Raw genomic sequence first — 27,321 nt, 5'->3', positions numbered from 1 at the left:
GTGAATGGCCAACAATCTTCTATTTTCGAGTTGACAATGAATGACTTCGTAGTGGTGTTGGCTCGTGTTTATAATTTTAATATTGATTTAAGTGATATAACTCTACTGTCTGGTATGTGTTTCTACACTAAACTTATTATATGCACAGTTCCTGCTAAACACGAGGGATATTTTCCTTATAAAAATATGGAATTTATTAATAATAGAATTATTAGTGTGGTGTCATATCTTAGACAGTGGGTATGTACCGTTTTCAACTGTCAGTACAGGATTGTACTGTGCTGATTTTACTGTAATTTGTCAAAAAAGGAACAGTTTTCAGCACTGTTTTCACAACCACAACATAACCTATAAAACTTTCGAACAAACATATTTCCCGTGAGAAAGTAAAATACACATGTACTTTTGTGCCTTTGTAGTGCAGTATGTGCACAATTACGAGTTTTCTAAAAAATTTAAAGGGCTAAAGAGCGCAAATTTGTGGTCTTAGGAAAAATTGTGTATACCTACATTACTCATGAAAAAAGTAAATTTCAGACACTCGTGTGAATTTCAAAATCATCACCACTTGAGTGAAAAATATCACTTTCTTCACTAGTAACGTAATATACTATATTATCTTTTGAATTTGTACCTAGGTACATGAAATGCATCCTAAATTCCTCTTCGGAATATAGGTTTATCACGTTTTCCAAATAATTTGGAACGCGAATACGGGCCTGTCCTTAAGCCTGTAATTGGGCAATTTAAAAGTCTTCTGGGTCCAGTTCATCTTCCTCATCATCAGTTAATAATAAAACGGAAACGGTGTTTGCCACTATCATGGCGGCTACATTATTGAGGTTCATAGCCATAGCTTTTATTTTGAACAATTTATGTTTTGAACTTGGAAAATAATTCCCACAACGTAAACAAGAAGATTCAAGAAATCAACATCAACAACACTTCTGACAGTTTTGACATTCCCCCACTATTTTACTGTACCTACAGTAGCCTTTATCCCCAGTCAATCCAGTAAAGATTAATGACGTCACTGACGCATTTATGACGTCATTCAGTACTGACAGTTGATAACGGTACATACCCAGTATGCAACAAATATAAACTTCTTGGACTTATATGTCAAATTTAGATATTCAGACTACTCTAACAAAGATATATTCCTGAACAGTAAGGGTTTATAGCAGATGGCAGTTTTCATTAAAAAAAATTTATATAATTTCAAAGATTTTAAATTACTTCTCTAAAACAAATAAATATTCAGACTACAGCCGGAAATTGTGAAGATTCATCCAATGAACAAATTGAAATTGAAATTAACTCTAAGATTAACGAACCACTTCTAAATATGTCGGGTGGAGGGGGCACGTCTAAAAATTTTTTACCACCTTGCCCCCCAGAAGAGACGACCTAAAAAATAATGTAGAATTAGTAATGATGCTTTAAAATATAAGATCCCTTAGACATAAAACTGACGAATTATTCTCTTTTCTGGAACTGCAAAATTTTCCTGACCTTGTTTTGATAACAGAACATTGGCTTCCCCCAGAGGAGTATTTTCATGTACCTAACTATCAATTCATTTCAGTTTCCTGTAGAGAAAATTCACTCCATTGAGGCACTCTAATTCTGTCAAAACAATCATTTTATTTTACAAACTTCAATAAATTTAATCAAATGTGGGAAGAAGGTTGTTTTGAATTTTCAATGTCCTTTTGTAGAAATTTTAATCTTTCTGTCATATGTTTATATCGTTCTCCATCTTCTACAATAAATGACTTTTTAAATAAACTTAATACTATACTCTCCGAAATTCCTTCTAATGCTAAAGTGGTTATTGCGGGTGAAAATCAGATACACTCTATAATGCTCAAGAATATGCTAACAGCTTATGGGTTAGTAATGTATGTGGATTCACCTACAAGAATTACTGATAGTACTGGATCAACCATTGACTACATTTGCTCAAACATTGAGAAAGTTGCGTGTACGGTATTCCATTCAGGATCACGAGGTAGTATTCTCTCGTTTCATTCTTAAGTCTCCTCATAAAAAATCTTCAATAAAAAATCGTTTAATGAATTTTAGAACTTTTGCCAAAATGTAAATTGGAATAATATAAATCGATCTTCTGATCCTATTGTAGCTTTTCATACAGTTCTGGTAGATACCTTTAGGCATGCCTTTCCATTAAAATGGATAAAAAGTTAAAAGAAAAATATGATAATCTGCCTAAGAAAATCGGCAGTAAATTTACGAGGCCTTAATTATATGCAAACGTTTTTTAAAGTTGAGTGGTTCGTTGCCTACTGCATTAAGTTTAGAAATCTATACTAAAAAATTAATTAAACTTGCAAAATAGAGTTACTACAAAACTAAATTGCATACATCGAAAAACTTACAAAAGCGCATGTGGAAATATTTAACAAAATATAAGCTTATAACACCCAAGCAATATGGATTCCAATCCTGTAAAAGTACACATGATTTCTTTTTTGGTATACTCTGAGCTTAATGGAGGTGGGGCTGTAACGGCAGTGTTTTGTAATATATATTTTGATGTATATATATATGTCAAAGGCTTTTCCAATTTCTTTCAGATCACAAAATTCTGCTGCGGAAGCTGGAACGTTATGGCTTTAGAGGGTCTGTCTTGTCGTGGTTTAAGTTTTACTTAAGTCATCGAAGCCAATCTGTCTTGGTATCTGGTTCAATGTCTTCACCTCCTGGAATTAATTGCGGCATACCTCAAGGTTCGGTATTGGGTCCCCTGTTATTTTTAATGTACATTAACGATCTCGTTCATTTAAATATCTTGGGTGAAATTATTATCTTTGCGGATGACACATCTATCGTATGGCACCACAAAAACTCAAACACTCTTGAAAAAAATCTCGGAAGACCTCACAAAAATTAAAAGGTGGTGTGATGCAAACCGCCTTGATTTTAATGTTGGCAAATCAAATATACTAAGTTTTTAATGCGATATAAAAAATATAAAACTTGGGGATAATCCTCTTGACAATAAAACTGTATCAAAATTTTTAGGAGTTCACACTGACAGCCAACTGCGTTTTGAAGACCATATGTTTAAATTAAGCAAAAAACTTTCTTCAGGATGTTTGGCAGTTAGGTGTGTTAGGTTGGAGTTGGGAGTTGAAATGGCTAGGACAGTCTATTTTTCCCTTTTTGAATCCCATCTCATGTATGACAATGCTTTTTAGGGTTCAGATAGTCAATATTTATTAAAAGTACCTTTTATACTGCAAAAAAAAGCAGTTCGTTTTATGGCAAATGTTCACCAGAGAGAGTCCTGTAGACCGAATTTTAAAACACTTCGAATTTTGACTCTCGCTTCAGTATACGTACTTGAGACAGCTAGTCTTGTCTATAAACACTACAATCAGAAAATAAACAATAACAGAGCTAACCTTCCAATCAGACAAGAATTTACTATTCCCTTACCGATACCGAAAAGTACTCTTAGTCACAAATCATTTACATATGAAGGAAGAAAAAATTTTAATCATCTTCCTGAGAATATTAGACGTGCTGTCTCTATCAGGCAGTGTAGAGGAAAATTAAAAACTCTTTTATTGGAGGAGTCTTTATATATCATGGGAGAGTTTTTTTGACAGAAGATTTTGAATATATATATATATCCACCTAATTGAGAACTTAGCAATTGTATTTTAAGCATATGTTTATACTTGTGTCCATTTGTTTTTTCTTTTTTAATTTAAAAAGTGTCATTGTACTCTACCAAATTTTAATCTGTGGACTATCTTTTAAATGTTTTGTATCTAATTGTACTTATCCAACTTCTACATGTTTTTAATTTTAATGTTTTAATTTAGTTTAGTTTGGGGTATAATTACAAATAGTTAGATTGTTACGATTTAGTCATTAGCCTGCTTTTGTTGATAGAAATCTTTGTATTTCTTAACAATAAAGTATATTCTTATCTTATCTTATAAGAATATTAAAACACATATTGTAAAGTGCATGCATCTATCCCACGTTAATTTAAAACTTCGAAATTTTTAACGAAATTCTTAAACAAATACAAGAAAAATCTCAGAACTAACGCAACTACCTTAAATACCTAACTAAACATAGCTTTCCATTTTGTTTTTGTAAACATAACTTCCCAAGACCTGTGTTTTGTTTTTCTACAATTGGCACCACTGAAATTTGTCAGAGTGACCAACATAGAAAGGACACAATCACGCAAAATGGCGGCCACCTAGTAGTGGTCATTTACTTTTCAATGGATTTGCAGTCCAGGTATATTTATTAAGTTCGTGCCTCTACACCATGACTAGGGTTGATAGTAAATGGTGGATACCACTAGATCGTGAATCTCATTAACTGATGGTTGGTTAACTAACTAACTAACTGTATTTATACTCAGGAATTGATAATGTAGATAGATGAACACTGTTATACTTATTTAATTTTTTATGATTATTTGGCTGAATTGGTTAAAATGTTTATTTAATATTGACATTCCCAATACAATGCACTTAATGTACATGGTGTAATTTTGTTGACATTACAGTAATTTTTAATTATTTTAGGAAATCGTATGACATCCTTTGGAAGAATAAAAACCTTACAATTTGATATTAGCAACGAATCGCAATAAAAAATCCTCATCAAAAACGGGCTTTAGATTTTCTGTATTATTGTTCCTTAATCTAGTGACATTTACTACGAGAATAAGGAAAAATGTGAATTATATGCAGAATAACACGTAAGGGTATTAAAAAAGATATAAAGTTACTTTTACTGGCATTTAAGGCACATAATCATCCATGACAGATAATTTATGGAATGAATTTGGGCTTGTCCGGAATAAAATTCAGGAACTAAAAGTAGTAAATGTAAGTAATCCTTTCGTAATAAAGTTAACGACAAATGCTTCATCCTTAAAGGTTGTGTATCGAAAACCGTTTGAATTATTTAATTTTAATACCCAATACTTCTGCCCTTCTTTCACCTTTATTGAATAACTCCTTTACCATTATTATGGTATTTCCAACCACGTCATTATCGTTGGGAGGACCCTTGGGACATAAATAGCTCCATGGACATTTCAGCCACTCTTATCGGTTTTTCCAAGGCAACAATAAACAATATTGGGGAGAGAGAATCACCTTGCTTCAACTTTTCAACACCTCAAACGAATCTGAAATTATCTCACCTGCACTTTCAATCTACTTCTGAAGCCATTGACACATGCACTTTTTATTTTAATTAGCTTTTTGGGAATTACTAGCTCTATTGTCTCATTGCGTCCCATAGCTTAACTCGTAGAACACTATCATATGCTTGTCTGAACTCAATAAACAGTTAATAAATCACCCTACTAAATTCCCAGGATTTTTCTAACATTTGCCTTGGAAATATCTGGTCGCTACTGTTTTCCTAATAGACGGCAACCCCATAGTAGTACATTTGCAGAAGTGTTCAGACGCTGTGAGGAAACGGGTTCCTTTCGAAGTTTGCGGATTAGAGAAGGTGGTCAAAATGGTCAACGCTGGAGACAAGAACCTGCAATTATGAGAGCTGTTACAGAAGATAGATCTAGAAGTACTCGCCGCATTGGTGCTGCATTAAGGATTCACCATTCCACTGTACATAGAGTTCTTAAAAAAAATTATTTGCATACGTTTCATTTGAAAAGAGTCCAGGATTTATTGCCAGTGGATGGTGAGGTGAGGCTTCAATTCTGTAGGTGGTACTTGAATAAGTTGCAAGAGGGGGGAACAGATCAAATATTTTGGATAGATGAAGCAACATTTACAATAGCCAGAATAATGAATTTAAGAAATAACCATATATGGCATACAGAAAACCCTCATGCGACTGTTGTTTCACTTTTCAGCATGAGGTAAGGGTCAACGTATGGATACGATTAATGAGAGGTCGCCTTTTCGGGCCTGTAATACTTCCTGATCGGCTCAATTCCAATGAGTTTTCAAATTTATTAAATAATGACTTTGTTAACTTTCTGGAAGAAAACCCCTTAGCCGCTAGACAGGAACTTTGGTTTGAAATGGACGGATGCCCAGCCCATAATGGCATAATTGTGCAAAATTCCTTGATTTATGCTTTGAGGAGAAATGGATCGGAAGATACGGTCCGGTAAGATGGCCGCCCAGAAGCCCTGACCTTATGCCCCTTGACTTTTATGTCTGGGGCAAATTAAAATCTAATGTTTATAGTATTAACTTTAATACTCGAGACGAACTAATTAATCGAATTAGTGTGTGTTGCAATGAAATGCGACAAAAACGCGTTGAACTTGAACGGGTTGTTGATAGTATCAGAAAAAGATGCATCAAATGTATTGAACAAGAGGGAAGACAATTTGAACAATTGTTATAATTTTAGGTTTGTTTAATGAAATTTTGATTTTTTAATTTTGGTCAATCAAGAAATATAAAATTTGAAAATTTTCAATTTTTGTGGTTTTCTTTCTTTTCCCCATGATATTGCTGTGAAAACAAATAGCTATCACAAAATTAATTATATCATTGGAAAGCATATTAAATGCAGTAGTTTTTGCTAAAAAAAACATGTGCCTATTTACCAAATTTTCGGAAAACGACAATGAAGAAGATACCACTAATTTTGCACATTTCCCAAATGTTAAATTTAACTTCTGATAACACCCGGAATAAAAAATTACTCAAAAACTTAAATATACCCATCTTATAGCAAATTTCATTCTCTTTCACATGGTATATCTAAATTTTATGTGGTGGTAAGAATAACGGAGATATTTTTGTTTATATGTAAAATAAGAAATTTGATAAAATTAAAAAATGTTAAATACCAGAAGAACTAACAACTTTTCGAAAAAATGTTATACGACTTTCTTCTTTTAAAGTTTGGCGGTTTTATAGTAGACACCCTGTATAACTGTTTATATCATTTCTATTTTTGTTGTAGAAATACTTTTATTTAAGTTTTTTTTTAATTATATTTATTTCATAACAATTTAAAATAATGTAATATAGAATAGACTCTACTTTACGGGCAGTCACAAAAAATATTACCAGTGCCTCTCGAACACAGAAGCAGTCGAGTCGAGTCGAGTTTTCTCAGTTGTTTACAGACAATCAGTTACTTTTCAGTCAGTCTTATCAGTCAGTTTTGTACATAATTTTGCATTAAAATTATTATCAATCAAGAACACCTGTGTATTATTAAAATACGCAACAATTTTATTAGTCAAAAAATTATAAAATGTCAATCGATTTTTATAAATCCTTCAACGAATGAAGATCATTGTAAAACATTGTCCGCAACATTACGTTAAATTGAAGTTTAAGGTCTATTTCTCGTAAGGCCTTGCCCTAACTATTAAAAATTAACGTCCCCTGGCAAATATTAGAAATACATCAGCTGGTGCACAGTTAACTATTAAATAAATGATGTGATCGGTGGGAAAATGGACAGTTGTCCCAGAAAAAAAATAACCAGGGCAGTTTATATACCTAGTTTCGCAAAACATCGATAAATACGTAATTCTATGGGTAATAACACTATCTAGGTTTTCGAAGTTATTACATAGGGGTATATTAAACAATCTGGATTTACATATAATAAATACCTGAAATCCTATTAGAGATTAAAACCTTGATATAATGTAATGTAATGATATTAGGTATCAATTATGCTCCAAGGAGTAATTTTTTAATATAATATGAATTCAGATTGTAACAATTAACTTGCCATTTACATTCGTTTCCCATTCAAAAGCAAGGATCAGGCTTTAGCGCAAAAATCATAGAAGGGCTGCGTTCCTTTCCACATACCAAGGTGAAATTTATTAATATAATATGGCACTGAACTATTTTCATGACAGTGAACTGCAGTTACAGAATTCTCGCGGCCATTACTTTAAAAACGTACAAGTCAGATCGGATCGTTTAAGGTATGTACATAGATACTACTACCGTAAAGATAAACAGCCTTGGGTAGAGAAGGAAGGTTTAAACAATAATCCTCTTAAATCTACTATAACGTTCTTCATTAGTTCCGTTGTTGAAAGACGTTAAACACTTGGGGGTAACTTTTAGACAGTAATACAATCATGGAACTAAAAAAATCAAGCGTTTGAACACCATTCTTATGACAGATGAATGCATGGATAGATATGGGGCTTATCACTCAAGATGGTATACAAGACCTACACCAACCCTTACATGGCCAAAGGCATTGCAATCAAATCACCTTATACATTTCAGAAATCTAACCATCATGTGAGAGTCTAGAGCTATTTAAGGGTATTAAAAACTAGGTGGCCATCAAATTCAAACCTTTCATTAACACAGGACAGATCTGGGCTTTTAAAAGCTTTACCAATTTCCATTGTCTCCAACAAGTCTAGTTTTTTACTTTTATTGCACTGATGAAGTATTTTTATATTTTGGCTGTCAGGAAAATTATGTTTGGAGTCGAGGAGGTGATTAGTAAAAGCCGATCTGGTGACTGTGATATCGGTATTTTTAAATTTATTATATTGGGCCTTGTGTTCACTAATCCTAGTAGAAATCTTCCTACCAGACTGGCCGACGTACACTACAGGGCACTCTTTACACCTAACCTCATAAACTCCTGGAGAAGATAGCGGGGGGTAGTTTATCTTTAGTTTTAATTAGATGCCTTTTTATTGTATTATTGGTTTTAAAAGCTGGGGTTATGCCAAAGCGGGATAGTTGTGACGAAATTGGTCCAAAATAAGTAAAAGACCTAAAAGTTTTGATATAGTCTGTTTGTTGTTTGATAACATTAAATGATAATTTATACTTGTTCACATACTGAAAATACATTTTATATATAGGTTTAGGAGGGAAAAAGTTACTGACTGCTAATTGTTTAATGGTAAGGAAGTCTTTTTTAAAAGCTTCATGAGAAAGTGGGATGTTAAAAAGTCTGTAAAACAAAGAATGGAAAGCAGCAAATTTATGTGAGGACGGTGATGTTGAATTATATTGTATAATATTATCTGTTGTTGCTTGTTTACGAAATATTACAAAGGATATCTTATTTCTTTCCCTCTTAAGTAATAAATCTAAGAATGGTAAGGTGTTGTTTTGTTCCCGTTCGATTGTGAATTTCCGTTCGATCTTAATTTTAGAGTGAAGAGAGTTGACATAATTATGGAAATTTGTAAGCTCTAACTCACTTCCATTCCAAATCATACATATATCATTTACATACCGTTTATAAAAGATAATGTTATTTTTAAAATTACTGCTCATTATTTTTGATTCTAAGTTATTAAGAAATACTTCACTAAGAAATGGCGATAAACAAGAGCCCATTGCTAGTCCCTCTTTTTGTTTAAAAAAGCGGTTGTTAAATTGGAAAAAATTTTGATCTAACACAGTAGACAATCAGCGGGTGGAATGCTTAATGAAATAAGTTTTTCACGTCTAGCGATATAAGCTGGGCTGTATCTGAAACGTGAACAACTTCTATCCTTTTATTCAGCCTTCTAAGTTGTGTATCCAAGCAAAGAAGAGTGAAACGAGTCGATCTTTTAAATCGAAGATCGACGAAGGCGCTAGACCCGAACTAGAGACAAACGAAAACAAGAGATGAGATATCCATCCATTAGAGAATCTTGCAATACTCAACTTGGGAGAAAGAAAATAATAGGAAAAACCTATAATAACAAGAAGATCCTAATAACTTAATGATAGCCAGGCAGCTCTGAAGGCAATTGCGAATCCTAGTATTACATCGAAGCTGGCATGGAACTGCCTAGTGGTGTTGGAGCTAAAGAAGTTGGTAAACCGCAGAATCTTCGAAGGCAATCTGCTAGCTCCTTATTAGACCAGAGCATGCAATAGGAGTCCCAAGCAGTACTACACCTAAAGGAATACGTAACTCGAGCAAGATGTAACACCAAATTCACTGGACTTGATTATGATTTTTTTTCATAAACTCAATAAGCCGCACAGACCTTTTTACCTTCAGAAGGGACAAACTGAGAACACTGATTTTGAGGATTACGGCACCGTACCCAAATAAATTTTTGGGCTGTTTTTGTATTACTTTCGGCGTGTTTTTAAAAAGATCTTTAAGCTTGTTGAATCGATCACCTTTAATAATTGGGAGGGGGGTCATGTGAGATTATTATTTGATGGATTTTGCCGGTTTTGCTTTTTACACGTTTATGGAAGTGGAGAATTTAGAATTTGGACTGTATTCGTCTAAATTTTTTTGCCAGTTTTTACTGTGAGGAAGTGTGTTTTTTTTAAATTTGTGTTTGTGGATTTGTTTTGGTATTATACCTAAAGACCTTAAAATGTTTCGACCCTGGGAAAATAGGCAGTAAGATTTGTCAAATGAAGAGGCATGACAATATACAAATAAGAGTGATCTGGACAGTGATTTAGACTTACACAGTTCTGATTTTCTAGTTCATTTTCTAGTATTGAGGAAGCAAAAAGAAGCAAGGGAAGTAGAAGCTACAGGGAAAAATCAAGCAGTTTTAAAACGTAATTGTTTAAGTACAGATGCCAAACAAGTTTATCTAGATGTCTATAACAATCTAAAAAATGATCCTCAGTCTACAAATGATTGTGGTGCTTTGCAAGAAAGAGCGTTTTTAACAGGGGTTCCCTATAGTACTAATATGTTATTTTGTAAAAAAATACAGAAAAAAAGTAAAGATGCAGGACAATCAAAGGGACTTGACACGGATATTGCCAAATTGCTAAGGAAAGTTGTGTATTCTAAATACAAAAGCAATGAGGTTCTGACCATAGAGATGGTTAAGGCCCCTTGCCGATAAGGCACCTTATCGGCAAGGGGCAAATATTTCTCAGTCTAAACCTTGCGGAGATACCTGATAAAACTTGGATTTAAGCTTAAGATGGTTAACAAAAGAGCTGCTGTAATGGAATTGTCAGGTGGCATGTAGAATATTTGGAGAAAATTAAAACATTTTGGGAGGAAGAAAAATCCATATATTATTTAGCTGAAACTAGTATGATACATTTATGATTAATGTATGATTTCCATTCTCTAGGAAAAAGTCCCTTTTTTGCCATAGTAAGAAAAACATATTTTTATTAATTAAACAAGTTTAAAATCTTGTTTTTTTACAGTTTTTTGTCCATGATTTGTCTTACAGAGACACTATAAAACTAGTTTAATTATTTTTTTTTACAACTATTTCCACACTTGTCCTGTCTTCTAGACACTCCTTTAAGACTACCTCCTTCATAATTCACTGAAAGAAATTATTATTTTAGAAGTAATTATTTTTAAAAAAATTATTGTAAATTTATTATTATTAATTAAATTTAAAAATTATTTCTGCTACTCATATACACTTTTTAAATCTGTTTTAGTATCCATATTTATGCTTCTGTGCGAGATAAAGTTGGAATCCATCATAGCAGCAACAGAGAAACTGTTTCCTTCCATAATGGAAGAAACTACTCAAGAACAAAAGAAAAAAATAGAGTTTTGAAAATTGTATTAACTCTCTGGGCCAGATTCAAATAAGTGGTTAAATTTATAAAAATATTTAGTATCCTCGCTGTAGTTTTAGGATCCAGTATACTTAAAATGTAGTGTTTTGTATAAGATTTTTAGTTTTTAGTATAAGCATTTATTTTTTTTAATTTTCATCTAATCTCTCCTATTATGCACAATAACTAAATATGAGGCAAACAAATTAATAAATATTACATTCAGGATGTAAAGTGTGTTTTTTTTATAAGTAAAACTTGTGTCTTTTACACGCATAAGATATACACAGCTAGATGATTTTTAATGTCAAAGTTTATTTAAAAAAATATACTTCCACTCTTCTGACTACATATTTACTTTTTATTAAAAGATGTTGGTAATGAAGGACATTGAATGTGGCAGCCAAAATCCCCGTTAATAATAACCACCAAATAAAATAAATCTCAATACCCAAAAAAAGGAAATATATAAAGTTTAAAGACAAACCAAAACATTTTATCCTTTTGTGTCAATAAGTAAATCTTTAATGCCTTAATCCACAGGATAAATGGGCCTAAGTAATTTGTACCACCTATTCTCTCATACTCATTAAATTAAATTAAAAATTCTCTCAACTTATTAAATTAAAATTTTTGATTAAACTGATTTTACGTACTTAAATCTTATCTTGAAATTAAATATTACCTTGCTATCAACTACCCTGAATTTCTAGCTTTATAAAACTAAACCCAAAAATCCAGAATAATAAAATTTTAAATACAAATAAATTTTAAGGCCGGACCTGTGCAACTTTTCACGCTTGAGTGACTGTGACTGAGGTCAGACGTCTATCAAAATAGTACGTGGACGTCTGAAGTCAAATGTGACGAACCAAATGTATAAATTTAGAAAAGTATGTTTAAAACATTTATTTATTTAATGGAATGATTAAATATCGCTTAGAATATAACTTTATAACTCGTTCCACATAAAATTTTGCGATTTAAACATGCCATGTGACAAAACACGCAACACTGGCACACGGACTATTCGCGGCACATCAAAGATTCTAATAGATCTCTGAACTGTACTATACACGCTGCGGTATCACAGGCTGAGGTGCACCCAAGAGTGGAAGTATGCATACAATCTGTAACAACGAATAAGATTTGGCTTTGGATATCGCACCAATTTTGGTATTCAACATTGCATAACAGCCGATAATAGTGGATACAAGAAAGTTTGTAAACCTTGAGAGGCCTGAGAAAGCCATCAAGACGAATTTCATCTCGAAGAGCATTAATCAACTCGATAGCCCTAGTCCACTCATTGCTACATTGCCAGGATTCTACACTGAGGAGACAAAAAACAGTCAACTGGCAAATAATGGTAAAATGTTATTAAACTGTTATCGTTTCTGAATTGCTTGTTAATTTATCTGTTCACAAATCCAAGCATTCTTAAGACATTATTAGTAATGAAACCTCTAAATAATAAGAGGACTAGAGGCCACCGGCTTCAAACTTATAGCCAGTGTTGAAGGAGACCAGAGAGAGTTGAAGGAGACCAGGGAGCTTCAACTAACACTTTAACCACAAGTAAGCTCCAAGGGCAGCTCTGCTGTAGTACACGGTAAGCGGCACAAAATATAAGCTAATAATATGCAGTTTATATCTTCCGTATGATAATGAACAGCTTCCCCCGACGGAAGGACTGAAAAGGATAATAAAATAAAACAGTAGGGATAGTGGTTTTCCATTAATCGCGGGGTGTGACGCGAACGTGCACAACATTTTATGGAGAAGTACAGACGCCAACGCGAGGGGTACGGCATTATTAGAATATGTAGTATCGGAAAACCTTGAAGTAGAAAACGTAAATGCGGAATAAGAGATTGCCTTGGTGGAATGACACTCTGGGCGGTCTTAAAAAAGACATAAGAAAGTCGCATCACCGCGCTCTCAAGGAGGGAACTCAAGAGAACTGGGATATAAGCTATTGGGTTCTGACAGGAAAGCCGAGATAGGATGCCTGAAGAAAGGTGAACTGTGGACGTCAAAAAAAGAAGAGACCATCGAGCTTCTCTTTAAAACTCACTTTCCTGGAGAAGGAAACGCTCCAACTTGCGGCGGGGAACCAGATCCGGAGCAGGACTGGAACCTCGTCAAAAATATAGTAACAAATGAAGATATAGCTTGGGCGGTGGGTGAGTTTAGTCCATGACCTGATGGAATCAGGTCCCGCAGGGCGGGCAAATGGGGTTTTTATCTAAAAACCAAAAACCGGCCAAGAAAGACTACCGTCAACCAAAGTCCTTTAGGGCGATAAGCCTGACTTCAGTTCTACTAAAGACTATAGGGAAGCTGAGAGATAGGTTTATATCAGAGGAGATCGCCACTACATAGGGATCAGCATGCCTACATGAAAGGGAAGTCGACAGAAACGACACTTCTTCATTCTCTAGTAAGCAAAGCTGAAAAAGCCATAGAGACTAAGGAAGTGCCACTTGCTCTTTACTTTGACGTGGAAGAAGCATTTGACAAGGCGAAAACAAATACTATCTGCCACGCCCTCCTGACTAGGGACACTCTGGCTCATCTGGTTAGGTGGGTCAAAACGGCGCTGCAAGACCGGAAGATCAGTGCTACACTAGGAGACTGTCGTGTCGAGACCATGGTGAAGGGCGGCTGCCTACAAGGCAGTTGCCTCTCGCCACACCTTTGGTACCTGGTGATGGACAATCTCCTCAGGAAGCTAGAACTTAAAGGATTTGCGTCCGCGAATACGCGGACGACGGACTAGTGATGGTCACGGGTAAATTCGTGAACACAGTCTATGAGCGGATGCAAGCCGCGTACGGGATAGTGGAACAGTGGTGTCAGGAAACGGGACTGTCGGTCAACCCAGAAAAGACCGACCTCATTCTCTTTACTAAGAGGCGGAATATGACAGGCTTTAAACCTCCCACTATGTATCAGACTCGCCTAACCTTGAGGCAGCAGGTCAAATACTTGGGAGTTATTTTAGACAGCAGGCTCTCGTTTAAAACTCACGTAGAGCAGGCAGTAAATAAGGCAACGGCCCTAATATGGCAATTACGGCTAACAATAGGTGCAAGATAGGGTCTAAAGCCCATGTTTTCCAGTGGCTTTATACTGCAGTCATACGACCGAGGATCTCATACGGATCCGTGGTATGGTGACCAGCCGTATTGAAGGTCAATAACGCCCAAAAGCTGACTAGACTGAAAAGACTGGTCTGTTTGCGAATTACTGGAGCCATGAGAATAACACCTCCGACACGTCTAAATAATATTCTTGACTATTATTTTTCCGTATCTTTGTCCTCTCAGTAATATTTTGAATAACGTTTAGGCCTTTTAAATAAAAATATTCGGTGACGCTCATTAATATTTCGAAGTTAACATTTGTTTAATTTAAACTCAAGAAAAAGTGGTAAAATTTATGACGTAACAAACTCACCCCTGAGTAGAGTCAAATATTGAGTGGTTCAATTTCTAATTTAGTTTGGAACAAGAACGACCTTCTAGGTCTTAAAAATTTTTATTTTATTTTTTAAATTTCTAATTAAGTAGGTCGTAGAATCAGATAACGTAAGTGCAGAAAATGCAGCAGTTTACAATAACATTGAGACTATAAAAAAACTTACCAACTAATTGAGATCTCCTAGAGGCTCTGAAGGATCTTCTCTCGCCCATGTTATAGGAAAAAAGTGGAAAAGGAAAGGTAAATTGTAGAGCTAAGTCTATGCGTTAAAATATAACCTAAATGGAACCTGTCCGTTTCTTATTCTAAATTGTATAAAGGCACTTTAAAAGAGACGATATATTTTTCTATAAATAAGGCCACTTCTTTTGGGTCCAGGTAACTAACTAACTATCTAAAAATGTAAGTAAAAACGTTTAGTAAAAAACGGCGATTTAATACGTACAAAAACTTAAATATAAATATTATAAAATGCAGAGGTAGAAGTCTTCAGTGTAACAAAAATAAATACAAATGTTTATACAACGATAACTAACTTTGCTTAAATATTAGAAAATAATTTAACAATGATTTTTAAATGTTTAAAAACGGCTTTGGTTACTTGGTATCTTGAATCGTACGTTAAGGTTCGTTGTCAATATATTTCTAATTGATTGGGGAGGTGCGTGTATAAAAGGAGGTGGAGGACGACGCTGCGGGATCAAGGGGGGGCTGGGGGGACGAACATGGGCGCCGATCAATTGTTGAGGGGTTCCAGCCATTTACTGTTCTAAAACAAAAAATACTATTAGCATTAGAGAAATTAAAATTAAAAAGAGTATACAGGCTGGTAAATTTATCTCGAAATTGCCAGTGCATTAACAAAAAAAAAAAACAGTTATTTCTAGGAACAATTTCATGTTGGTTTGTGTCTTGTTTTTGTTTGTATAATATACATGTTTGTGTGGTAATTGTATAGTGTTTATTAGTTATTAAATTTTTTTTAAATGTAATATGGTAATTATTAAGTAACCTCGTTGTATAACTATTATATATATAGTATAACTATTATAGTTGATATATAATAATAACAGAAAATCATTGACTAAGTTAAAGAGCGAACGACACTGGCCCCTAGGAGCAATGTTGCCATCCATGACCCTAATGAATTCGTTAAAATAGGTAGGTTAGATATACCTTACTCTCATGTCACTTTTCACATATTTGTTTTAATTTTTACTTTAGTTTTTTTCTTTCTTTTCTTAATTGTTTTACATTAATTAAAAAAAATTAGAATGTCATATAAACTGTTACCCATTAATGAGGGTTTGTAATTAATTATAAACTTTAATAATGATCAGTATACTTATATATTTTCCTATCGGAATTATTTGTTGTATTCTGGAATTTTAGGCACTTAAAATTTAGAGTATAATAAAATTTAAGTTAGGTTAGGTTAGAAAGTAAGAGCTTACAAGCTAATTATTAGTTTAATACTTAGTTTCCGGCTTAAGCAGTAACCGAAATTCTTTTGTTATAGGGCGTTTGAAGAGCCCTTTAGGACACTTACATTATTATATATATTTTAAAATATATTGAGACAATAATGCTTTAAAATTCTTTTTTTTTTAATGAAGGAGATCAAAAACCCACTGCATGTGCACCAATACGCCTACCAGGGGGACAAATCCACGGACCTGGCCCTACACCACCTCGTGAGGAAGGTGGAGGGTGCTCTGGGTAGTGGCAAGGCCTGCCTGGATGCGTTTCTAGACATTGAAGGGGCGTTTGACAACACCCCTTTCGCAATAATCTGCCAAGCACTCAAGAGCCGCGGCTCAGAACTCTTTTTGGTTAGCTGGATAGAGGTCATGCTCTCGCAATGTCATGTATCTGCCCAGCTTAATAGCGAGATTGTCAAAACGTTGGCGGCTAGGGGCTGCCTGCAGGGAGAAGTATTGTCCCCTACCTTGTGGTCGACAGCCTGATAAATCTATTAAACAATGCTGGCCTATACACACAGGCCTACGCTGACGATCTGGTAATCCTTTGCCCGGGGAAACAGGTCACCTCAATGCGAGGCCCTATGATGAGAGCCCTGCATATGGTGCCTCTCGGGATCTCAAGTTTAACCCCAAAAAAAGCAGAGTTCCTACTATTCACGAGGAGACGTAACATTGGCACGCCCCCTGTTATATCTCTAGGTGGCATGCAGCTGCATTACTCCAGGACAGTTCGATTTCTGGGAATCAAGTTAGATTCCAAACTCTCCTGGTACAATCACGCAGACACCAGAATCAAGCAGGCCACCTGCGCGCTATGGGCCTGCAGGCGGGCTTTCGAAAATACCTGGGGTCTGTCTCCTAAGATCCTTTACTGGATCTACTCGCGCAATGTGAGATCCCTTCTCACATAGGGGCTAGTTCAAGTAGTCCAATGAGGTCCAAGAAGTCCAATGCCTTACATGTCTCAGCATAAGAGTTTTATGCGAACGGCGCCAACTAGAGCGCTTAAGACTCTGCTGAGCCTTCTGCCTCTGGACCTCGTTGTGCAATTCGAGGCAATGAGGACTGCACTCAGGCTATACGTTCTCGGCGAACTACGTGCTGGCGAGACCGGTCACGCAAAAATCTGGTCACGGGCCGTACAGGAATGTCCTCTTCTTCTGATGACTGCATGGCTCCAGTGACAGTAGACTGCAAGGGATTCGTGACGCATATTGCAGGCAGAGAGGAGTGGCAGCATTCCAACAGGCCTGCATTGCTAAACAGGGGGACCATCTGGTACACAGATGGCTCCAGAATGAATAACAGAGCTGGCTCAGGGCTTTGTGGTGGGACCCCACATACCAGTAGGGCATATTCGCTGGAGGAGCACGTTACTGCCTTCTAGGCCAAAGTATTTGCTGTATTAAAATGCATACAGAAAATCCCAAGCTGCGGACACCGCAATACAGTGGTATCAATATGCTCGGAAAGTAGAGCTGCCATTAAAGCTATCACGGCCGTAAAGGTAAGCTCCAAGCTTATACATAATTTGTCGCGTCAATGAAGGGTCTGCTGGACAAGTGGATCCACCGAAGATGGACCGAGTCCCCTGGTATGAGACAGTACAAAGCGCACTTAGGTGGGCCCTCTGCCTGTCTCATCAAAAATCTACTACGGCTAAAAAGACGCGAAGTTCGGCTAGTGACGAGTCTTTTAACCGGACACTGGCACTTAAGAAACCATCTCAATATTATCGGTATTGCCGGTGGTGCTGGTAGGAGGATGAAACCGTTGACCACGTGGTCGGGGAGTGCCCAGCACTCACTCGCGGTAGGTTCAAATACTTTGGTAACACCTTCAGTACACCGAGTGACTTTAAGTCCTTCAGACCAGAGAACCTTATCGGTTTTTCTAAGGCCATTGGGCTCTGGTAACCCCAGGTGGGGCATCTCTACAAAAACTTTTGTTTGTAGAGTTTTGCAACCGTCTCAAATGCGTTTACATATTTATTATATATTATAAAAAAAATATTAATTCAAATCCTTTGGGAGTCTTTTTCGTTTCCTTAACATTCGACTTTTTAAGTAATTTTTACACAAAAACTTTAGTTTGTATCGGTTTGTAACTACTATAAATCGATTTAGTTATTGATTGTTAATATCTGGACAAAAAATTATTAAAATTCCTTGGGAATATCAGGAGATACGTGCATTATATCGATTAAATAATAGCGGGCGCGGACTATAAATAGGTTCCTGGCAAAGGACATATGCTGATTCTAGATATGGTTGCTGGATATCGATCGGACGCTAGCTTCACACACATGAAGAAATATCTAGAAAAAAAACACAAGATCGGATACTTGCATTGTAAACATAGAGGTATTCTAGGATGCCAAGTTGCTTTTTCTTTCATCAACTTTTTTCTTAGAAACTCTTTTTGTTCTTGTTGATTACTCTTAAAGTATATATTATTAGTCAGCGAATGAACGAAACTTTTAAAGAGTACATTTTTTACCTGTTACAAAATAGAACACATTAAAGAAATATGCAGTGGATTAAGAAAAATATATATTAGATGAAAAATTGGAAAGTCGATTTGACATCATTGTCTGAGAGATGGTGAACTCGAATAACCTCGCCTATGGTTTGTAGCTAGGCTTATTCTAGGCATTCAATGATCTAAGAGGTTAGCTAATCTTCTGGAACCATGGTCTGCCGAATGTATAAGAAGTCCACGCCCCTGAAATGCTAGTTCAAGTCAAAATATTGCCGCGACTTTTAAATCGATATAAATAATAGTAAATAAATACAATATAAATAAATGTTTTGAGTAGTCTTACTGCTCGTGTAATTTGAATTAAAAGAAGAATAATTACGTAAAATTCATTTAAAAAAATCAGTGGACGACACCTCCTGTTACAGAGTTAAAGCTTTTGCTACGTTTTTTGTGTTAAAACTTGTCCCTCCCAAAAATAAACTTCACCTATCTTTGGATCTTGCCGAAAACTTCTTTCCCGCCCTATAATTCCTTGCGGCACGGGTTCGATGGGCTGCAATATACGGTGTTAAAATAATCAAATAATTAATCATGAAAACACCATTTTATGTTAAGTTTTTAGTTAAGAATGAAACCTTCATGACTCACCGCACCATTGGCTAAATACTTTAAAGGTCAATATTCAAACACATTATGTTGAATGTGGCAATGCACGCAACTCTGTGTATGTACACTTAAGCGACACGACTGCCATAAAAAAAATATTAAAATGTTTTCTGTGATAATACTTTTTTTTGAATTATTTGAGGAGGTGCCTCATTGCGGTAAAAACCTAAATATAATTATTTGCAAAACGTAATGACGCTATTAATTATTATTTTACAATTAGGTTGTTGTAAAATTTTAAATTAAAATATGGATATTGTGGTGGTTAATAATTTTCGTGAAGATAAAATGTATTTTGCAATAATATGTTATTTATTTAATATACAGGGTGGGGGCTCCAACTGGATTTTTTATTTATTTACGTCAAAATGCCGTATTTAACAGAAAGTGTAAAAATCTAAATCCTAATGGTGATTGAGTTTAGATGCGAACTCAAAATGACGTGTGACGCTATTTCGAGAAACTCATCCTGATTTGCCCCCATCGAATCAAAGTACTGTGAGTAAAATTAAGCAGCAATTCAGAATGTAAGCGCATGCACTTTGAATGGAAAAGCTTTTGTTTATTGGAAAAATAATAAATTTGTTATTATATACAAACTCGTTCGTCATCTTTAAATCTCTCAGAGAAGTGTGGTGGCATCATATAATAAGTCAATGAATTGACTCCAGGCTTATTTTTTCTTCTATATAAAAGCAATGTAAACTGTGTTAGAAGTTGTAAATGTATCTGCGAAGCTTGTTGCCTAACCACAATATGTAGTCTTTAATTAAGCTCGCGGACTATTTGAGACCCCTGTCAAAACAAGACAATGGTACGCTTGCAGCGGACTATTGTTTTTTCGGGTTTAAGAGAGCGTCGATCTGCCTGTTTCGTACAGTGAGTGTGTAAACAACCTTGGCACAAAACCAATGCCTTTACCGGTATTACTTAGATATCGGTTAATCCTGTAAAAGGTGATCGGAGATGGACCTTCACTTTTGTAACCAATAAATTATTCAAAGATGAAAGAATCACTTTCTTTTAATACACCCGGCTATCTATCGCATGACCAGGAGATCCTTATAGCAACACACAAGCTGATATCAGCTTACATTACCTCTGATCTCCTGGCAAAGTATTTAAATTGTTGCTGTTTGACATAGGTGAATAGTTTTGATTTGTCGGTACGGTTTGCTGTTCATAGAATTCGGAGCATTATTTTATAGCACCACATTTCTAGAGCGTCAATTCTGCGATGGTCTGCCATTTTCATTGTCCACGTCTCTGCTGCAAGTCCCTATGGGAAAAAATAAGAGTTCGTATAAGATATCGTTCAATTTAGCGAGAGAGTCTGCTTGTTCATTCAGCAAGCCTGAGTAACCAGGCACTTCAGGTCAGAACACTTGATTTCCTAGAGTCCTTGAAATTTTTAGAATGGATTCATATGCATGAGTAATATTTCGTATTCCAATGCGTGATGGTCAGATGTCAGGGTATATGTTGCCCCAATTGCCCAGGCTATCAATTGTGAGGCTCACGTAAAGAACTGGTAAAGTTCGACCCGCTCCACGGTTTAATGTTATGTGGCTCAAAATAATAACCGAAAGATCCACAAACTACTTCTGCCTCCTCCACAGACCACCCAAGGATGCACATTTTAGAAGGTTTTTTACCAACTTTGCTGGTAAAATCGACGATCTTCAAGCAAACAATTTAAGTGCAGTTAAACTGTTATTGCGGGACTCTTTGACGAGCATAATGTCAACTAGTTATCGTATTCTAACAGGAATAGGGATAATAGAGAAAACTTCCGTGAGCAACTTCTCACTCCGATCACGACTACGACTCGCGACTCGACTCACACCCTACTTTTTGACAACAGTGTCTCAACTTGACTGTAACAGTAACTCAACTCGACTATGTACTGCAACTCTTGGACCAGTATTTAGCCATAAAGAGTATGGAGAGAGAGAGACCCAATGTTAGGGTTTAAAGAGTAAAGGAAACTCGTGAGCAACTTCTCACTTCGATCGCGATTACGACTCGCGACTCGACTCACACACTACATCTCGAGAACAGTGACCCAACCTGACTTCTACAACAACTAAGATCGACTGTGTAGTTAAACTTTGACCGTGTGACCTTTACCAGCTTGTTTTACTTAGTGGGTGTAAAAATGCTCAATAAGTGCATCTTTCATCAACAAGGGATGTGCTTAAGACCTAAGAGCCTGACAGTTGCATGGCAATTTATGGTTTATATTTGTTGTTTTTAAAAAGTTTGGAGCGTTTAAAAGTAACCACTTCAAATTTATTATTTTCTGACCTGTGGGAACCTTCTAGGGATCGATGATGTCCTTAAAATTACGAACATAAACCAAATAAAAACAAAAACACCTCGATGACAGAAAAGGGTGTTATTCGGTTATTTCCCAACAGGTGCCAAGATCCAAGTCCTGCAAGTCGTGTTAACCTTGTTGTCTTGAGAAATGCTTCCAAGTAAACGATCGATACCTGCAAAGAAAAATATAAGGAGAAAGTAAAGAATAAACATCTCAATTGCCCAAATCGATCAAGATGGTTTTGGTGTAGTAAAAACAGTTGGTCAAGAGCTTTTTAGGTCAAAAATTCTACTATCGACTAGAGGAAGATAGTTCAACGAAAAAGCAAACTTCCTGGGTCACATGTTCGAATCAAAGTTTGCCAAGAAAGGCTTTTTCGATGCCAGAGATCGTTTTCCGGCACAGAGATCTTGAAAAAGTCTTCAAAGGCTTGAACACTAATAAGGCGACCGGATCTGATGATTGCCTATAGTAGTCCAAAAGTGTGCGGTCGTGCTGATACCACCGTTGTGCAAACTGTTTTCTCTTTTATACAGAAGAGGTATCTTTCCTAAAACTGGAAAGTTGCGAGGATTCAACCAATATTTAAAGAAGGAAAAAAGATGATGCCCATCAACCCCGGCAATTGCGAAGGTAATTTAGACACCAGCAAATTTATATAAAGGGGTATATGGTTAAAAAGCATTCTGCCCCGTACACAGTAGAGTTTCTTCACAATAGAGGACTTATCTGCTCACTTTTTGGGCTAGGCAGAGATAAAGAGAAAGTTGTTCGGAGATTGTAGCCCGAGGAGGAGGAGGAGGAGCCAAGCTGATAGCGATATTTTTTGTAAATAAAACCAACAGTCTCTCAAATAAAAATGCATGGTAATGTCAGGACAGAGTGTTTCAAAAATAATGGCCTACACAGGGTACGATAGTGAGCTACACACTTCCAGCCTATGGCTCTTTTTTGCAAAGCAAGTAGAGAACTAAACAAATACTGTGAGCAGACATCCATGAGACTCAATAAGAGTATGGTAAGCGAGTTTAGCCACATCAAGTCCCAGAGAATGTGTTAATGGCATAACAGTTGGATGATAGCTTTCCTATTAAAGAGGAGATATAGGATATGATTTTCAAATTTTAATTTCTCATTAATTGCAGCCCCAAAAATTTGCATATTTCAGAAGGACTTATTGTTTCATTTTGCAAAGTGACAGTTCCGAACTAACATTTAAAAGTTAAAATATTAGTATTAGAAATATTAAAAGTTAATCTATTAGATTTACACCATGGCTTAAATCTTCATCAATAATATTTTTAAACCTCTTGGGGTCAGTGTCATGCCAAAGTATTGTTGTATCATCCGCAAAGATAGTAAATTAATTTACCTAATAACAATTTGAGAGATATCGTTGAAACATAGGAGGAACAGCATTGGTAAGAACAGAACCCTGGGGTACACCCGCATCCATATGCCGACGGGATGACATATCATTGACAAAGAATACTCTTTGTGTTCTTCCAGATATAGGTAAGAACGAAACCAGTCGATAGCAACTCCTCTGAATCCATAGGTTTCTAGCTTCCGCAGTAGTATTCTATGACTTACACAATCAAACGCCTTAGATAAGTCACAGAACGCCGCCGCCTCACTCTCCCCAGTATTCAACCCCATGTAGACTCTCCAAAAAATTTAAAATAGCATCAGATGTACCCAGTTTTGCCCGGAATCCAAACTGCTGATGGTTACGACATTATGTCGTTTTAAATTATTTTTTTTTAACACAAATCTACCGGCGATCTGTTGGCCTATGTCACAAATGTTTGTCCGAGGCTATCGAGAAATACGGTGAAATCCGCGTAATATCGCTGGATATTTCAAAGGCATTAGATAAGAAAAATGGCATGAAAACCACTTAAACAAACTGTATTCTTATCGTTTGCCACCAACTCTTATTGCTTGAAGCTTCTTGGAGAACCGATCTATCCAGGTTATCGTTAATGAAAACACCTTGCAAAGGTTTACAATTAACGCTGGTGTTCCTCAGAGATGCATCTTGTCCCCTACCTTCTTCCTGTTATCAACGACCTTCCCAACAAGACTTCTAATCCAATTAACAGCTTTGCTGATAACAGTACATTGGTGTCTTTATTCAAGTCGTCCAACCAGATGACTTCAGCCAATCTCCAGTGCCATAGGCATCGCCAGGTAAGAACTATTAATGCCGATATTAATAACAACATTTCGGAGAGGTCTGACTGCAATCTGATTGAGTTTAACGCAGCTAAGACTGTAAGGCTGCTGTATTTACAAAGAAGCCTGTCTCTGCCGCTCCAGGCCCTATTATGTCCGGGCTTACTTTGCAGGTCTTTGTCAATTCGCTCCTTAAGTAGGGAATTTGGAAGCAATATATCTTGGCATGATCATGTAGCGGGAATCGATAAAGTCGATTGTCAAAAACTTGGGCTCTCTTTAAAGCGAACAGATAGTACACCCTAACAGCTTATGATGATAAGATGATGCTTTACAAGGCTCAGATTCGTGTTCAGAATACCTTGATTAATGCTCTCACATATAGAGCTTTGCACCTAAATACGCTTTGAAGCTGCTTGATTCCACCCAAAAGAGGACAGTTAGGCGCATAGAAGAAAGGCGGCGTACCTGACTCTGTTTTATCGATACCATCACGGTGAATGCTCTTCCAAATTGGCCCATAACATTCCAACTAGAGCTATACATGCAAGATCTACTCGACAGGCAGATGCGATTCATGCATATCGAGTGGATTCGCAGACGCCTAGAATGTCGCTATATCGGGGATCCTTTTTATGATGAAATGCATGGCTGTGGAACAAATTCACGAAGCACGTCTTTTCCGAATAATACAACTTGCAGAACTTTAAGAAAAACGTCGACAGACACATTTTTAGCATTTTTAATACTCGAGTACCATAGGATTTTCTCTTTTGAGCCAGTTTATTCCGAAAAAAAAAACCAGAAGATATCTTGCTCTATGGATGGCGTCAGTTAGATATTGGCCTTTGTCAAATGTCCAAACGACATTTTTTAGTATTTTTAGATTTTTTGGTAGCTTTAAGTATCCATGCATATTTATATAAAATTGTTTATGTTAGTCGATCAAAGTGTTTGCGATGGATTTTACGTTTGTTATAAGTTCGCAAGGTCATAATTGGGCCGTAAATAAAGGTCGAAATTATGATTACGTTGCTCATCTTGATTTTTATAATTACCACGAATTGTTACTTTAAGATTGATATAAATAGTTGTTAATTTTTGTGAATAAAGCAGTATTGAGTTCTACACCCAGTAGTCTTTCATTGCTCAACCTACTACGGCCAAGCCACCTTGTCTTAAACCTATAGTGAGGCTGCTATAGGGTAGTAGGGAAAAAAAGCTTTAGGGAAAAGCCCATCTTTTTATGGTCAATCAAGCTACGCAAAGCAGTCAAGCAAGAAAGGCAAATCAAGCCAAAACAGCCGCGTTCATCATCGAGAAAGCAATGGAAGAAACAAATAAAATTGTCCTCCGCCAGCAGGAGCTAGCGGGAGAATTAGAGCAACTTCTAGTCAACGTAACAAAAGATTCACATGCAAAAAGACACCAGCATATATTACTCAGCGAAACCAACCAAGAAGAACTAATCCAAGCCTCCAAACAACAAACCAAAGTGATGATCTCTGCCATTTCGCAAATCAATAAAACAAAAGTCAAAATGGAACAGCATATAAATCGCTTTCAAAAATAAATAAGCCACAGCATGGAAATTATCAACTAGATGAAAGGATACAAGGGCATAGCAGACAGCATCTAACTTTATCACTGAAATAACTGGTTACTACCCGAAACTTTTCCAGATACTTTTCGAACAAGGATCTATATTTAACATCCTGTCACCAGCCCATGTGCACAATATCCTTCAGAAAGCCAACGCGAAGTTACCATCCCATTTAAAAATAAGGCAGATACCCATAAGAACGTCGCTACAACAAGAGGGAAGGCAACTGGCAAAAATGTTCACACATTTTGCCATTGAAGATATTTCTAATTTCAACCTCATGAAAGTATATCCAACAGCCCTTCATGTTCAAAACAATTCTTACTGGTCTCTGGAAGTACCTAATGACATTCTGGCAGTCGACTACAACAACCCACAGTACTTCACACGATCAATTAACAGCATGCATACGCCGAAACAACAAATACCTGTGTTCACCGACAACGGTTAGAAATATAGACGCCAGTCCAAATTTAGTCATTGAAGAAATATATTAACGGCATCAAGAAAAGCCATGCAACATAAAAACACACAAACTGCACACAACCATATGGAAACAGCTTTTCACGCCAAATACATGGATGTTTATTTCGCCAAATCCAATAAACATCGCCATTACCTGCAACGGCATAAGAGAAGAAATATTAGTAAATACCACCGGCATAATTCAACTAACCGAAACATGCATCTTAAAAACCAAACAAAACAATATAATCGCAAAACGCTTCGATACCATTCCTGTTGTGTCAAGCTAAACAAAAACATTAACATTTGTTAATATCACCGACCTACACCAAGCAAAAACCAATCCAGTCAGCAGTTTTTCGAGGGAACCCGTATTCAACGTAGCAGATGACCTGACTAACCTTTCATTGGACGAGCAGCGACTAGGTCAGCAGTTGAAGGCGAAATATGGAAGAAAGTCACACTTCACTCCTACACTGCAAGTGGCTGCACCATATTGAACATTATCTCGATGTGACACTTTTAGAAGAAAATATGTTATTTGGGAGATTTAATAACAAACAATTATGATTACGCAAAAAAACCTATGCTAGACAAAATGACATTTAAACGAGAAACAAAAAAAAATCAGAAGATATCTAAAAGCCCCATCTCCTCAAATAAGTGCCCTTAATACATTTTTAATGTATATACATCGTCGTAAATAATTGGATACGTTTCAGTCGTGAACCTTTATAGATTTTCGAATTTAAATGCATCGGTTGCCATTAAATCTAAGGTATATGACTTCAAACGAAACAGAAATCAAGGAAAAATTACCCGTAACCCTTGAAACTGCAAGTACAATGCCAAATTAATCGATACTGATGAATAAATGAAATTTAATGATTTTATTAGAAAATATTATTCCCACAAGTTTAAATTTATAGATGGACATGAGGATATAACGTGGTTTGTTTTGGGTGTACCTACGTAATACAAATTTTATATTATGCTTGGAGTTCTTCGAGGAATGAGTCATACCCCTCTGTTTCTATTTTAGCATCTCATTCAGTAAAGTTATGGGAGTTACATTGAGACGTAACGTAACATTGAGGGTTGGCCAGGTGGTCGTCAATGAAATAAATGTGT

The 27,321-nt window shown here is 36.0% G+C and overlaps 1 protein-coding gene across 5 annotated transcripts in view; it reads right to left on the bottom strand.

Moving 5' to 3' along the window:
- Window positions 1-27,321, bottom strand: part of LOC126741031 (probable phospholipid-transporting ATPase IM) — a 374,205-nt gene that overhangs the window by 214,727 nt on the left and 132,157 nt on the right. For 4 of the 5 annotated variants that reach the window (XM_050447297.1, XM_050447300.1, XM_050447299.1 and 1 more), the window contains exon 2: window positions 15,154-15,759. In XM_050447297.1, the coding sequence (XP_050303254.1) occupies window positions 15,154-15,202 (49 nt within the window). In that variant the 5' untranslated portion in view covers window positions 15,203-15,759. The remainder of the gene's footprint in view (window positions 1-15,153; window positions 15,760-27,321) is intronic. The other variant, XM_050447302.1, reaches the window with a different exon arrangement.

This window comes from Anthonomus grandis, chromosome 10 (assembly GCF_022605725.1).
Source record: "Anthonomus grandis grandis chromosome 10, icAntGran1.3, whole genome shotgun sequence".
Taxonomy (NCBI): Eukaryota; Metazoa; Arthropoda; class Insecta; order Coleoptera; family Curculionidae; genus Anthonomus; species Anthonomus grandis.
The sequence above is the reverse complement of the archived record's forward strand: the minus strand, read 5'-3'. Positions and strand labels throughout refer to the sequence as shown.